The sequence below is a fragment of the Accipiter gentilis genome, chromosome 17 (genome assembly GCF_929443795.1).
Source record: "Accipiter gentilis chromosome 17, bAccGen1.1, whole genome shotgun sequence".
Lineage (NCBI taxonomy): Eukaryota > Metazoa > Chordata > Aves > Accipitriformes > Accipitridae > Astur > Astur gentilis.
Window position 1 is genome coordinate 28575783 of NC_064896.1, and position 11633 is coordinate 28587415.

General features: G+C 60.9%; 1 protein-coding gene across 3 annotated transcripts in view; it reads left to right on the forward strand.

Annotated features, from left to right (window-relative positions):
* Positions 1-11633, forward strand: part of KDM2A (lysine demethylase 2A) — a 52638-nt gene that overhangs the window by 38040 nt on the left and 2965 nt on the right. For 2 of the 3 annotated variants that reach the window (XM_049819821.1, XM_049819819.1), the window contains 8 exons: positions 4972-5055; positions 6895-7161; positions 7379-7510; positions 7590-7679; positions 8609-9321; positions 10396-10559; positions 10903-11061; positions 11251-11466. In XM_049819821.1, coding sequence (XP_049675778.1) covers positions 4972-5055; positions 6895-7161; positions 7379-7510; positions 7590-7679; positions 8609-9321; positions 10396-10559; positions 10903-11061; positions 11251-11466 — 1825 coding nt within the window. Of the gene's footprint in view, positions 1-3212; positions 3445-4971; positions 5056-6894; positions 7162-7378; positions 7511-7589; positions 7680-8608; positions 9322-10395; positions 10560-10902; positions 11062-11250; positions 11467-11633 lie in introns of those variants that run through there. The other variant, XM_049819822.1, reaches the window with a different exon arrangement.

The window sequence follows — 11633 nt, forward strand, 5'->3', positions numbered from 1 at the left end:
GCTTCTCTTACCCTTACGTCACCAGGTGAGGTCATTAACGGACCTGGGATCTGGCCAACAGGACTGTTGGGAAATACCTGCTCTAGAGAGGCACACAATCAACGTGTTTTCAGCGCTTGCCAACTTTGCTGCTGTCACTACGTAGCTGTGTCCAGTTAGGCAGCTGCTGCGTTGTGGAAGGCTTTTGTGTCTGTGGCCTGCATGTTTATTTGGTCTGTCTGCTACCCAGGATCAGAACATGGTGTTTTCTCATCATAGAGCCCAGACACGCAGGTAGTGTGACATGGCACCTTGATCTGCCTGTCACATCAAACAGCCTACCATGCTTCTTGCCACCCTTTGCTAACCAGTGTTCCCAGGCACACGGCCGCAGCACGGACCAGGAAAATGCTGCCTTTTCCCACAGCCTCTTGTGTGGTGATCATGACTTCAGGACGTCCGTATGTTGGGTTATGTGAAGAAATATGTTTCTGTATCCTGTCATGAGTTGAGCCTGGAGCCATCGCGTGGCGGGACGCGACACTGGTTTTGACAGAGATGTGCTTCCAGCTCCATGGCAAGAGGGATTGTCTATCTACCAAGACTGTAAAAAGGCTGCATCAGGCATCTTGAAGAGGAAGAGCACGTTGCCACCTCTGCCTCTCCTTAACCTTTCTAAGCTTTGCCCATCTCCCTTGGAAAGCTCTTGTTGACACCACATTGCTGCCTTCTGAACCAGTGACTGAGAGCTGCTCCCCAGTGGCTTAAATGGGAGGGCCTGCAGAAATCAAAAAGGCTTCTAGCACTGCCTCAGGAGAAGATCTGCCTTTGCAAAATGAGATTATGAATGCATTGCCTTGTAGCAGTGATGTCTTGCTGAAAAATCTCCATGCATTTGGTGATGCCTCTGTGATTGGTCTGGACTGGGGTTGTTGGAAAGATCATTGAGAAAGAGGGAACTTCGGAGAGGTCCCATTGTCTTCTGACTGCTTCAGTCCATCACTTCGGACCCCTCTTGGGGTGTGCTGGTTTCCCTCATTTAGATTTCAGAGGAGCAGGCTGGTTCATGAGGCTCTGGCTTAGAGCTGTCAGACCTGCTGTCGGCTGACCTGTGGGGAGCTGAGCCCACGTTTGAACCATTCACTTGCTGCAGTGCCATCAAGCCCTGTGGCCTCAGTAACTCGCGCAAACGGGTTGTATTTGGGCTCTGCCTGGAAGTGTTGGAGCATCAAGCGCTGCAGAAACAAGAGCAGCCTTTCCCAGAAGTGTGGATCCTGTCTGCAGGACCTCATCTTAAAGCCTTTGGTCTGGCATTTCCCATGTACCTGGCTCCGTGTTGTGCTGGGTCTCCCCATGATCAGAGACATCTTCTCGCTCCTCTGTAAACACACGTTACTCTTCTCGTCTCCAGTGCATCACGTCTGCCTGAAATGTTCCCTGTGCCTCGTGCTCTCCTTTCCCTGCCCCAGTAAATCTGCCAGCTGGAATCTGCTTTCCCAAGACAATTTGTTTCTCCAGGTGCTCGTGTCTAAGAGAAGCAGCGAACATGTCAGCTTGCTGAAGCCCGGGGGATGTAAAAAGCACTGATGAGCGCCTTTGGGAGCAGTGAGTGGTCTTGGGGCACTCCGCTCCCTCTCTCTGCCTGCGGGGAGAGCGTGCACTGTCCTACTTGCTGCAGGGCAATGGGACACAAGAGAGGACTTGGTGAGGAACGGGGGCTGCTGCCACTAGGGACGGATGAGGAAGTTCAGGGTGGCCTGTGAGCTGTGCTGAAAAGGTCCTCGCTTTGGTGGGATGGCAGCTTTGGCCATGCTCCTGCCTGTGGCTCAGATGAGACTAAACTGCGGTGTGAAGCGCTGAGCCATGTGCGAGATTCCCCTCCCAGCGTGCGTGCCAGTGGTGTGGCATTCACGAGATGCCTGATGCTTTCACAATCGCTGTCCAAATGGACCAAATAGGAGCGCCGCAGCCTGGAGCACGTGGGGTCAAAGACCCCTCTGCTGTCCTGTCTGACCAGGCGTCAACTCGGCATGCCATCTGATGTGCTTGACCTTGGCAATGTGACGGAGGAGCCACCCTGCATATTCTCCGTGCTGGGCCGTGCTGCAGGGCTGGGTGTCCCCACTGCGATGCAGACGGCAAGATCTGTGGAGAACCTGTGCTGGGGGCCCGAGGGTGTTGTTGGCAGTTCAGGTGGTGACAGTTCAGGTGGTGACGGTCTGGACCCAGGTGTCTGGTCGGTGTGGCCCAGTGGCTTCCTGGGCTCTCCAGGGGCAGGAGAGACAAAAGCTGAGGTTGCCTGCAGATGCTTTGGCTGCATCAGGGCTAGGAGCAGTCACTGTTCTCCAGTGCTGCTTTGGGGAGCTTGCTTTATTTCAAGAGTTTCCTCCATTTTAATTGCGGTGGTCTGTAGCCGGGGTGGGATGGGGGGGGGGGTTCTTGGGGAGCTGGGGCTGTTTGGGGAGACCTTGCGTCGCCCGGTATGGGTTTGTCCCCCTCTAGCGTCTGGTCACCGGTGGCTTTGGGACTACAGCTGCTCCCAAACTTGGATGCCGGAATGTTTGTCGGGGCAGGTTTGTCCGTCCAACTCCGGGAGAGTGCGGGTTCAGTCCCTGCAGCCCCCACGTTTCGAGGGGCTCACCCCCACCCGGGTGCAGTTTCGAGGGGCTCACCCCCACCCCCCTTTGCCTTCATTTAAAAGCTCCCACCAGCGACATCTCCTAGACCCAGGTGGCTTCGGCTTCCAAACCCTCCCGCCCGCCCCTAAAAAAACAAAACCCCAAACAACCCACCCCTCGGAGAAGACAAAAGCAAGCCCTTGGGGAAGGTCGGGCGTGAGCGGGGCCGCGGGTAAGGGCTCTCCCCAGCCTGCCCCGGCCCCGGGGAGCCGGGCCCCGGCATCTCCGATTGCAGTGGCGGAGGGAGGGAAGGTGGGCCGAGCCGCCCCGGCCCCCCTGCGCCAATCCGCACGGCGCCAGCCGCCCGTCCCCGGCCCCTCCCGGCTCTGCAGCAGAACGGCTCTGCCCTCCGCTCTCGTTCGCTCGCTTTTTTTTTTTTTTTTTCTCTCTCTCCTTCCCCCCCCCCCCCCCCCCTCCCTTCTTCTGCCATCTTCCCGTTGCAAAGCATTGCTGGGAACCGCATGTGGGTGACGCAGCAGCATTGTTTCAAGCTCAGGAAGCTGCCGCTGTTGCTGCCCAAGGGTTCGGGAGGAGCACGCGGTTATCGGTGCGGCTGCCGGAGCCGGGGAGGAGCCGGGGCCGCTCGGGGCGGGGGGAGCGGCGGTCGCTCCCCCAGCCATGTCCCCGAAGACCGGGAGTCCGGTTCGGGTCCTCTCAGATTGAGGCAGCTCTTGGAGGTGTCCGGGGAAAGAGGGGGGGGGAACCCCGGCCCTGGCAGTGCGGGCACCGAAACAAAGAGGGCTCGGCAAACTTCACCCCAGAGTCTCGGCAGCTCCAGAGGCGCAAGGTCAGGCAGTTGGCAACGCTCGTTGGGATGGGGAGGGGGACGCGGGGATGCTCTCGACCCAGGCAGGCTGGGAAGGGACCGCGGCGGGGGGGGGAACCCCTGCTTCCCCGGAGGGGTCCCTGGCCGGTGCTTGGGTTCGCCTCTCCCCTTCCTCGGGGTGCGCTCGCCGGTGCCGAGTTCCTGCCGGCCGGGGGGAAGAGTGCGGTGCGCTCGCAGGGTCCCCTCCGCCTTGTTTTCCCCCCCTCAGCCAGAGCGTGAGGGGTCAGAGAGGACGGAGGGGTTTGTCGTCCACCCCGGCTCGGAGCCAGATGCAGCCACAGGACCCGGGTGCCCCCCCAGGCCCCTTGACTCCCTGGCTTGGAGCATGCCTGAGCCACCGCCAACCCCCCCCTCCCCGGTTCCCTGGACAAGAGGAGGCTGCAGTTCCCTACCCATATGTATATATATATCTCTATCCGTGTGTGTGTGTGTGAGCCCCCAGCCCCTGACCTTTCCTTTCAGCGTGTGCTCATGGGAAGGCTGGCGGGGAGGCGGAAAGTCTGTAGGCAGCACGCTGTGCTGCCGGGGAGCGGAGGGGAGGCCACGGTTTCCTGCCTCCTGCAGCCGCCTGAGAAAGGCAGAGAAGCACCGGAAAGCTGGGCTGGGGTGAGCACCCGGGGAGTGGGCAGCCCCACGGGGGATGCTAGCAGACCTCTGCCCTGGCCCTGCCTGGCAGCGGGAAGCACCATGAGCAGGGATGCCGGCAGGAGGTTCCTGCTGGCGTAGCCATGGCAACGCCAAGTAAATAAAGCACCTTTGCAACGGGCAAATTCAGTGGGGAATGGTTGCGGGGAGGGGGCTGCGATGGAGGGGAGCGAGAGGGACGAAACGGCCAGGGTGAGCGTGGGGAAGGGGCTGCGATGGAGGGGAGCGAGAGGGACGAAACGGTCAGGATGAGTACAGGGAGCTCGCATCTGCCGAGAGCGAGGATGCCTGTCGCGCCATAGGGCAGCGTGCCCGTCCGGTCGGTGCTGAGGGATCTCTCACGTCAAAGTCAAAGCTAAACCCCGAGGCAGTGTGGGGGAGCAGCTCTTGGCTACCCGGCAGCTTGTGCCAGGCTACGGAGGGGGTGCTGGGGCACCATGTCCTGCTGCCGCTGCACCCTCCAGCTACCTCATGCCCGGGGACTATTGCGGGGAGCAGATGCAGGGGTGACCCTCGTGAATCCTCCCCTGTAAATCCCCTTGGATTGCAAAAGCTTGGCACTCTCCCCCTACCACTGCACAGCGCGGGGCCTCGGGGCTGAAATGCAGTTGATGAAAGCGCTCGTGCAGATCGACTCGACAGAGCTTGTCTGTCTAATGTGGGGAGGGATCGTTGCTCACAGGCGTGGGTAGAGGAGGGCTCCTTCCCAGTCTTGTTTGAAGCACGCTAGCCTTGGCATCTGGTGGGAGCCTGCCTTACTGGTGGGAGCCTTGTTTCACTCTGCTCACACCTGTGCTTTTTGTCTCTCTGGTTCCCCCCCCCCCCCCCCCTTCTCTCCATTAGCTGCTGCTAGAAGAATACGCGAACAGCGACCCCAAACTGGCACTTACAGGCATCCCCATCGTCCAGTGGCCCAAGAGGGATAAGGTAGGAGCTGCGAGGAGGGGACCTGGGTGGGTATCTCATGTGGTTGAGCTGATTACCTGCCCTCGGCCGAGTCTCCGCCTGCTACTGGGGTGCTGTGGCACTGCTTCCATACCTGCCTTGGGAGCCCGACCTGGCAGGCAGAAAGGGAGCAGTGCAGAGGCAGGCCGTGAGGCGCAGCCGCCTCCACAGCGCTGCAGGCAAACCCGTTCGCTGGCAACGGTGGAGGTCTCCCACCGTGCTGGTTACCCTGGCTCAGCCGACGGGTAGTAACTGGGTCAGCCCTAGCTGCTTCTTGTTCTCCAGCCCCTCGGTCATGCTCAGAGGAGCTGAAGCCCTGCTGTTGGTAGAAGGGGTGATCTTCTGAAGGGTGCTTTCCCGGCAGCTCTCTGGCTTGACAAGGGAGTCCTGGGTGGTATGAGTAACGTTCTGTGTCAGGAGAACGTATTGCTATTGCGTTCCCTGAGAGATGAAGGGTGAGGTGTGGGGGTTGATGACCAGCATCAACCCTGCCTGTTTGGTGGCCAGGCTGGCCCCTCACTGCTAGGCGAGCAGGCCCCTTGGATCCCTGCCCCTACCAGCACGCTGCCCGTGCTGTAGTATTGGCTGTTGCAACCCCAAGGAGGGCAGCTCCCTCCTGGGGGCCTCTGCCTGCAGATAGCAGCCAGCTTCTCAGGAAAAGGACCCTTCAATGTGCCCCTGCCCACCGCTCTCCAGCTGTCTTCGTAACCCAGGGCCCAAAGCTGGGCCGCATCCCAGGCTGAGGTCGCTGGGCAGATGGAGGCGAGGAGCAGCCTGCTGCTGGCCAGCCGGACTTCCCCTCCACAGGCTGCTTTCCCATGGCCCGTCAGGACGGCTCCTGTAGGTCACTGCTTCCTTCCTGCCAGAAGACGGGCTTATGGGCAGGCATATGGGAAGAGCAGGACCTCATTGCACTGGGAGGGGTGGGTAACACCCTGTCTGGGTGTCTGGAGGCAAACGAGCCTCTCAGATTGCCTTTTGGAGGTGCCTGTCTCTGCCTGCCTGCCCTGCCCAAGGGGATCCAGCATGACTTCCTGGTCCTTCAGCAGCACAAGCATCTCGGGCAGCTGTTCTGGGAGAAAAGACCTGGAAACGTCTGCACGCTTTGGATGCAGCACTCAGATGCTTGGCACAGGCCTGACCCTGTCCTTGTGCTGGGTTTTTTGGGTGCCTGCCCTTCCCCAAGCCCATCGGCTGTGGTGCACACGCTATCGTGGCGGATCCTGGAAGGATGTTGCAGCCAGTGTGTTTGCTGTGAGGGCTGATGGGATGGCAGGTGTCTGCTGGAGAGCTCTGCTGTCCCACCTGCACTGTAAACGGGGGTGCTTGGGTGTTCCCAGCACGCCTCGAGCTTGCGGGAGAGAATGACCAGAGCACTCGCATCAGAGCTGAGCCCTGTCCCTTTGCGCGGCTGGTGGAGGGACCTGGATGGCACAGAGAGAGGACAGCCTTTCTGGCTGCCTGGGTGGACTTTGTCATTCCTTGCCTCAGAAGGGAAGAGTGGCTGTTGTTGGAGTGCCACAATGCTTTTGGGGCTCATCAGCCATTTTCAGATCCATTTCTGACTGCAGACAGGGGGTGGGAGGAGAGAGAGCTCTTGGTGGTGTGGAGTGGCGAAGGCTGAGCAAGTGTGGTCGAGGAGAGCTGCCCGGGGCAGAGCTGATACAGGCTCCTTTGTCTGCAGAGAGGTGAGAGAGCAGGGCTGCTCTCTGGCACGTTATCTGAGGTCACAGTGAGGGAGCCAGGGATCAGAGGCTTTCTGATCCAAGCTGAATACAGCAGTTCTCTCATCTCATGCCACTTCTCTATTTCTGTTGCTAGCTAAAGCTCCAGGCCCGGCTGAGGGTGCGCCTGCCCACCATCCCCATCACCAAGCCGCACACCATGAAGCCAACCCCCCGCCCGACACCCGTCAGGCCTACAGTCTCTCCCATCGTGTCAGGCGCCAGGCGGAGGCGGGTGCGGTGCCGAAAATGCAAGGCTTGCATGCAGGGCGAGTGTGGCATGTGCCACTATTGCAGGGACATGAAGAAGTTTGGCGGGCCTGGCCGCATGAAGCAGTCCTGCGTCCTCCGGCAATGCTTAGCGGTGAGTCTGCGGCCTGATCCTTTTCTCAGAAGTCCTCTGCAGCCTGGCAGCAACTCTGCATGGCCAGTCAGGGTCAGAGAGAGGAGAGCAATGGCTTAGTTTGATTCCTGGGGGATAGTTGGCCCCTTCCCCATTGTTCAGGCAGTGGGGGATAGAAAGAGGAAAGGGGGAAGGCAGTTCCACCTTGCCCTGGTTTCACTCCTGCTTTCCTTTGTAGCCCAGGCTGCCTCACTCGGTCACGTGTGCACTTTGCGGGGAGGTAGATCAGAATGAGGACTCGCAGGACTTTGAGAAGAAACTCATGGAGTGCTGTATCTGCAACGAGATTGTTCACCCTGGCTGCCTGCAGGTGAGCAGTATGGGCGCTGAGGAAGAGGGGGCTCGGCTGTGGGGAAGGACTGCTGCTGACTGCCCGCTTCTCTTTGCAGATGGATGGGGAAGGGCTGCTCAATGATGAGCTCCCTAACTGCTGGGAGTGCCCCAAATGCTACCAGGGTGACGACGCAGAGAAGGGCCAGGTAAGGAGGCGAGCTGTGCTGTGGGAGGGCAGGACATGTGTCCTCCATCCCACTGCATCCTGCTAGGGGATAGGCAGTGATCAACCAGGCTGGGCTGCATGGGTGGGCTGGAGGGCAGGCAGGCAGGCACCAGTGCAATCCAGGGGACCAGTTGGGCAGTGACTAGCGAGAGCAGGGATCATTGGGGGCGCAGCACAGCAGCGCTTGGGGGGCTGGCAGCATCCTGCTGCAGTCTGGTCCTGGGATTCCGCAGGGGGGGTAAGCTGACAGCTTACTGCTCTCTGTCCCTGGCTCCCAGGGAGCCCGTCAGCAGGCCAAGGCCAGGCTCCCACAGAAGCGGCAGGGGCAGCCAGGTTCCTCCGCCAGGCAGCAAGCGAACTGCGTGCGGCGCCAGCTGGCCCGCTGGCGGCTGCCAGCGCTGCCCAGGACACCGGCCTACAGCTGCCTCATCACCTGTAGGACTGTGCCCGCTGCTGTGGATGGAAGCGAGGCAGCTAAGGCAAGCTAGGCGGGAGGCAGCTGCCCTGGGGCACCTTCTCCTGGGTGATGTGCATGCTTGGGGTGCACATCTGCCTGGTTCCTGGGTCCTGGGTCCCCCAGCACTTCAAGCGGATGTGATGAGCACCCCCTGTCCCCACGGTGTCTTGTGCTGAGCTGCAATCCTGAGAGTTTCCACTGCAAGAGGCTGGGGACTGTTAGGCACAGAGTGGAAACCACCCCCAACCTCAGGGGGACACCCCTTTTGTGAAGGGGGAAGGAAAATGTTGGTTGCTGGTGTGGGTGGACTCTGGTCCTGGTGGTACTGAGCACAGCTGGTGCAGGCCTTGCTAGCGCTCTGATGGTGCCCTTGGGAAGAGGAGAAGGGAGATGCATTCCCCAGGCCCGCCACAGCTCCATCCCTGCTAACCTGCCGCCCCGCTTACCTGCAGAAGCGGAAGGTGGAGGAGAGCGATGACGACACGGCGCAAGCCAAGGTGCTGCGGCCACTACGGAGTTGCGAGGAGCCCCTGACACCCCCGCCCAACTCGCCCACCCCCATGCTGCAGCTGATCCACGACCCAGCGTCACCGCGAGGCATGGTGACACGCTCATCCCCGGGAGCTGGCCCCAGCGACCACCACAGCGCCAGCAGAGACGAGCGATTCAAGCGACGGCAGCTGCTGCGGCTGCAGGCCACTGAGCGAACCATGGTGCGGGAGAAGGAGAACAACCCCAGCGGCAAGAAGGAGCTGTCGGAGGTGGAGAAGGCCAAGCTGCACGGCTCCTACCTCACCGTGACACTCCAACGCCCCACCAAAGACGTCCACGGCACTTCTATCGTCCCCAAGCTGCAAGCCATCACGGCCTCTTCCACCAACCTGCAGCATTCTCCCCGCGTGGTCATGCGTCACGCACCCACCAGGATGCCCTTGCGGGGCGGGGGGGAGGAGGAGGCAGCCGCTGAGGAGGATGAGGAGGAAGAGGAAGAGGAGGACGAGAACGCGGAGGAGGGGGGGGCGGCCCGGCTCAATGGCCGAGGGGGCCGGGCGCAGGAGGGCGAGGAGAGCTGGATGCAGCGTGAGGTGTGGATGTCCGTCTTCCGCTACCTCACTCGCAGGGAGCTCTGCGAGTGCATGAGGGTGTGCAAGACCTGGTACAAGTGGTGAGTGTGGGGACACGTGGCAGGGGGGTGGGCACAGCCAGGCCTGCCCGCGTCCTGAGCCCTGGACAGGGCATGGCCATGCCAAGCCTTGTGCCTCATGGGCAGCCGGAGGGAAAGGGGGAGAAAGATCTCCCCGTAGCTGGCGCTTGCCGGGTAACGTCACCCTCAGACCCTGTGGCCAGCTGCTGCCTTTGCCATATGTGCGCTGGCCTTTATTGTCCCCTTCTGCCTTCCTTCTGTCCCCTCTGTTGGGAGACGGTGGCAGGCTGTGCTGTCACCTAAGCACCTGCATCCCCTGCCGTGTCCTTGCAAGGTGCTGATGCCCTTTGCTCACCCACCACCCTGTGTGGACCTTGCCCTTCCCTGCCTCCCGTCCTGCCTTGGCCTCCCAGTAGGCTGGGGAAGGCAGGCTGAGGCAAGGATGGGTTTGCTGGCTGGAAACGCCTCGGGGGGCAGGAGGCCTGAAGACAATGCTGGCACCGGGACAGCTGTGGATGGAGGGCTTGGGAACAGACGGGGACTGGAAACTGGGAGGTTTCTAACTGCCGAGCAGCGGGAATGGCACAGCGGGAAAGGACTGGCCCGCTTTGATCAGCGGCTGGTGGGAATGGTGTGGTGTGGTGGCTGGAGGAGAGCATCCCCTCACCTGCCACTGGTGTGGCACCTTTAGGGGCCCAGCTGAGCTACGATTGGGGTCCTGGGTCTCCCCAGGCTGCTGTGGGGTGGGACCAGGCTGAGTGTTTTGCCTGCTGGGAGCAAGGATGCTTAAGATCTTTGCCCTGGTGGGAGGAGTGCCCAGGAGGGGACAAGCAGGCAGACAGCTGTGACTCAGAGTCTTGTTACATGGCAGCAAAACCCTGCTGGGGCTGTTCTGGGCATCTCTGGGTGGCCGGACACCCTCAGCCACCTCCCCACGTGTTTGGGGAAACCTGGGGAAACCAGGCAGAGCAGTCTTGTTCTGCGGCTGGGGCTATGCCAGGGCTGGGCTCCTCCCCGAAGTCAGGCAACCTGCTGGTCGTCTCTTGTCCCGTGGGGCTCTCGGGATTCACCTTTCAGCCTTGTCCTTGTCCCCAGGTGCTGTGACAAGAGATTGTGGACAAAGATAGATTTGAGCAGGTGCAAGTCCATCACCCCCCAGGCGCTGAGCGGCATCATCAAAAGACAACCAGTCAGCCTCGACCTCAGCTGGACCAATATCTCCAAAAAACAGCTTACGTGGCTCGTCAACAGGCTGCCAGGTGAGCATGGGCTGGGGAGGGGTCCCTGCCTCTGCCACCAGCCTGCTCCGAGGCTTCCTGATGGCTGGACCGCAGCGAGAGACAGGCTCTGCGCCCTGGTATCTGCCAGCTTGAAAACTCCTGGGTGCCTGGATCCCATCACCCAGCAAGCAGCCAATCGTGATGTGGTTTCCTGCTGCTGTGTGTTTAACCTCTCCTTCGGAGAGCCCAGCTCCCTGTTCCACCCCAAGAAGGGAGGGGAGCTTGCTTCCTCATGTGCCTGGAGAAAGAGGATTGAGATCTGGGACGCCTCGGAGCTGACCAAGCCCGTCTGACTTGTTACCTCTTTCCCTTCTCCCGTCAGGCCTGAAAGACCTCATCTTGGCAGGCTGTTCCTGGTCTGCGGTCTGTGCTCTCAGTACCTCCAGCTGCCCCCTTCTCAGGACCCTCGATCTTCGGTGGGCAGTAGGAATCAAGGACCCTCAGATCCGGGACTTACTCACGCCTCCAACAGACAAACCCAGTAAGCTGTTGCCCAGGCTGCCACAGGGCAAGGCTGGGGCGGTGGTGACTGAGGAGGGTCCTTGGAAGTTGTGGGAAGCAGGAGGAGGGTGACATGCTGGGTGCAGAGCGGGGAGGCAATGCTGGATCCGGAATGCCCCAACGCAGCAGGGCAGATAGTCCCTGCTCAGCCTCTCCTCTCCCTTTGCAGGTCAGGACAATCGCAGCAAACTCCGCAACATGATCGATTTCCGGCTCGCTGGCCTGGACATCACCGACGCCACGCTGCGGCTGATCATCCGCCATATGCCCCTGCTCTCCCGCCTCGACCTCAGCCACTGCAACCACCTTACGGACCAGTCGGCCAACCTCCTCACGGCCGTGGGCTCTTCCACACGCAACTCCCTCACCGAGCTCAACATGGCAGGTGGGTACGCTGCTCTGAGTGGCCCAGGCTGGCCTCCCCGGTCCCTGATGGACTGAGGGTGGCCTGGCTGGTCTTGCCGTTGTAAAGCAGCTTTCTCCTCCGCGCCTGCCCTCCCAGCCTGACGCGGTAGCTCAGCTCTGGCTTCGCGGAGGCATTGCAGCTCACTC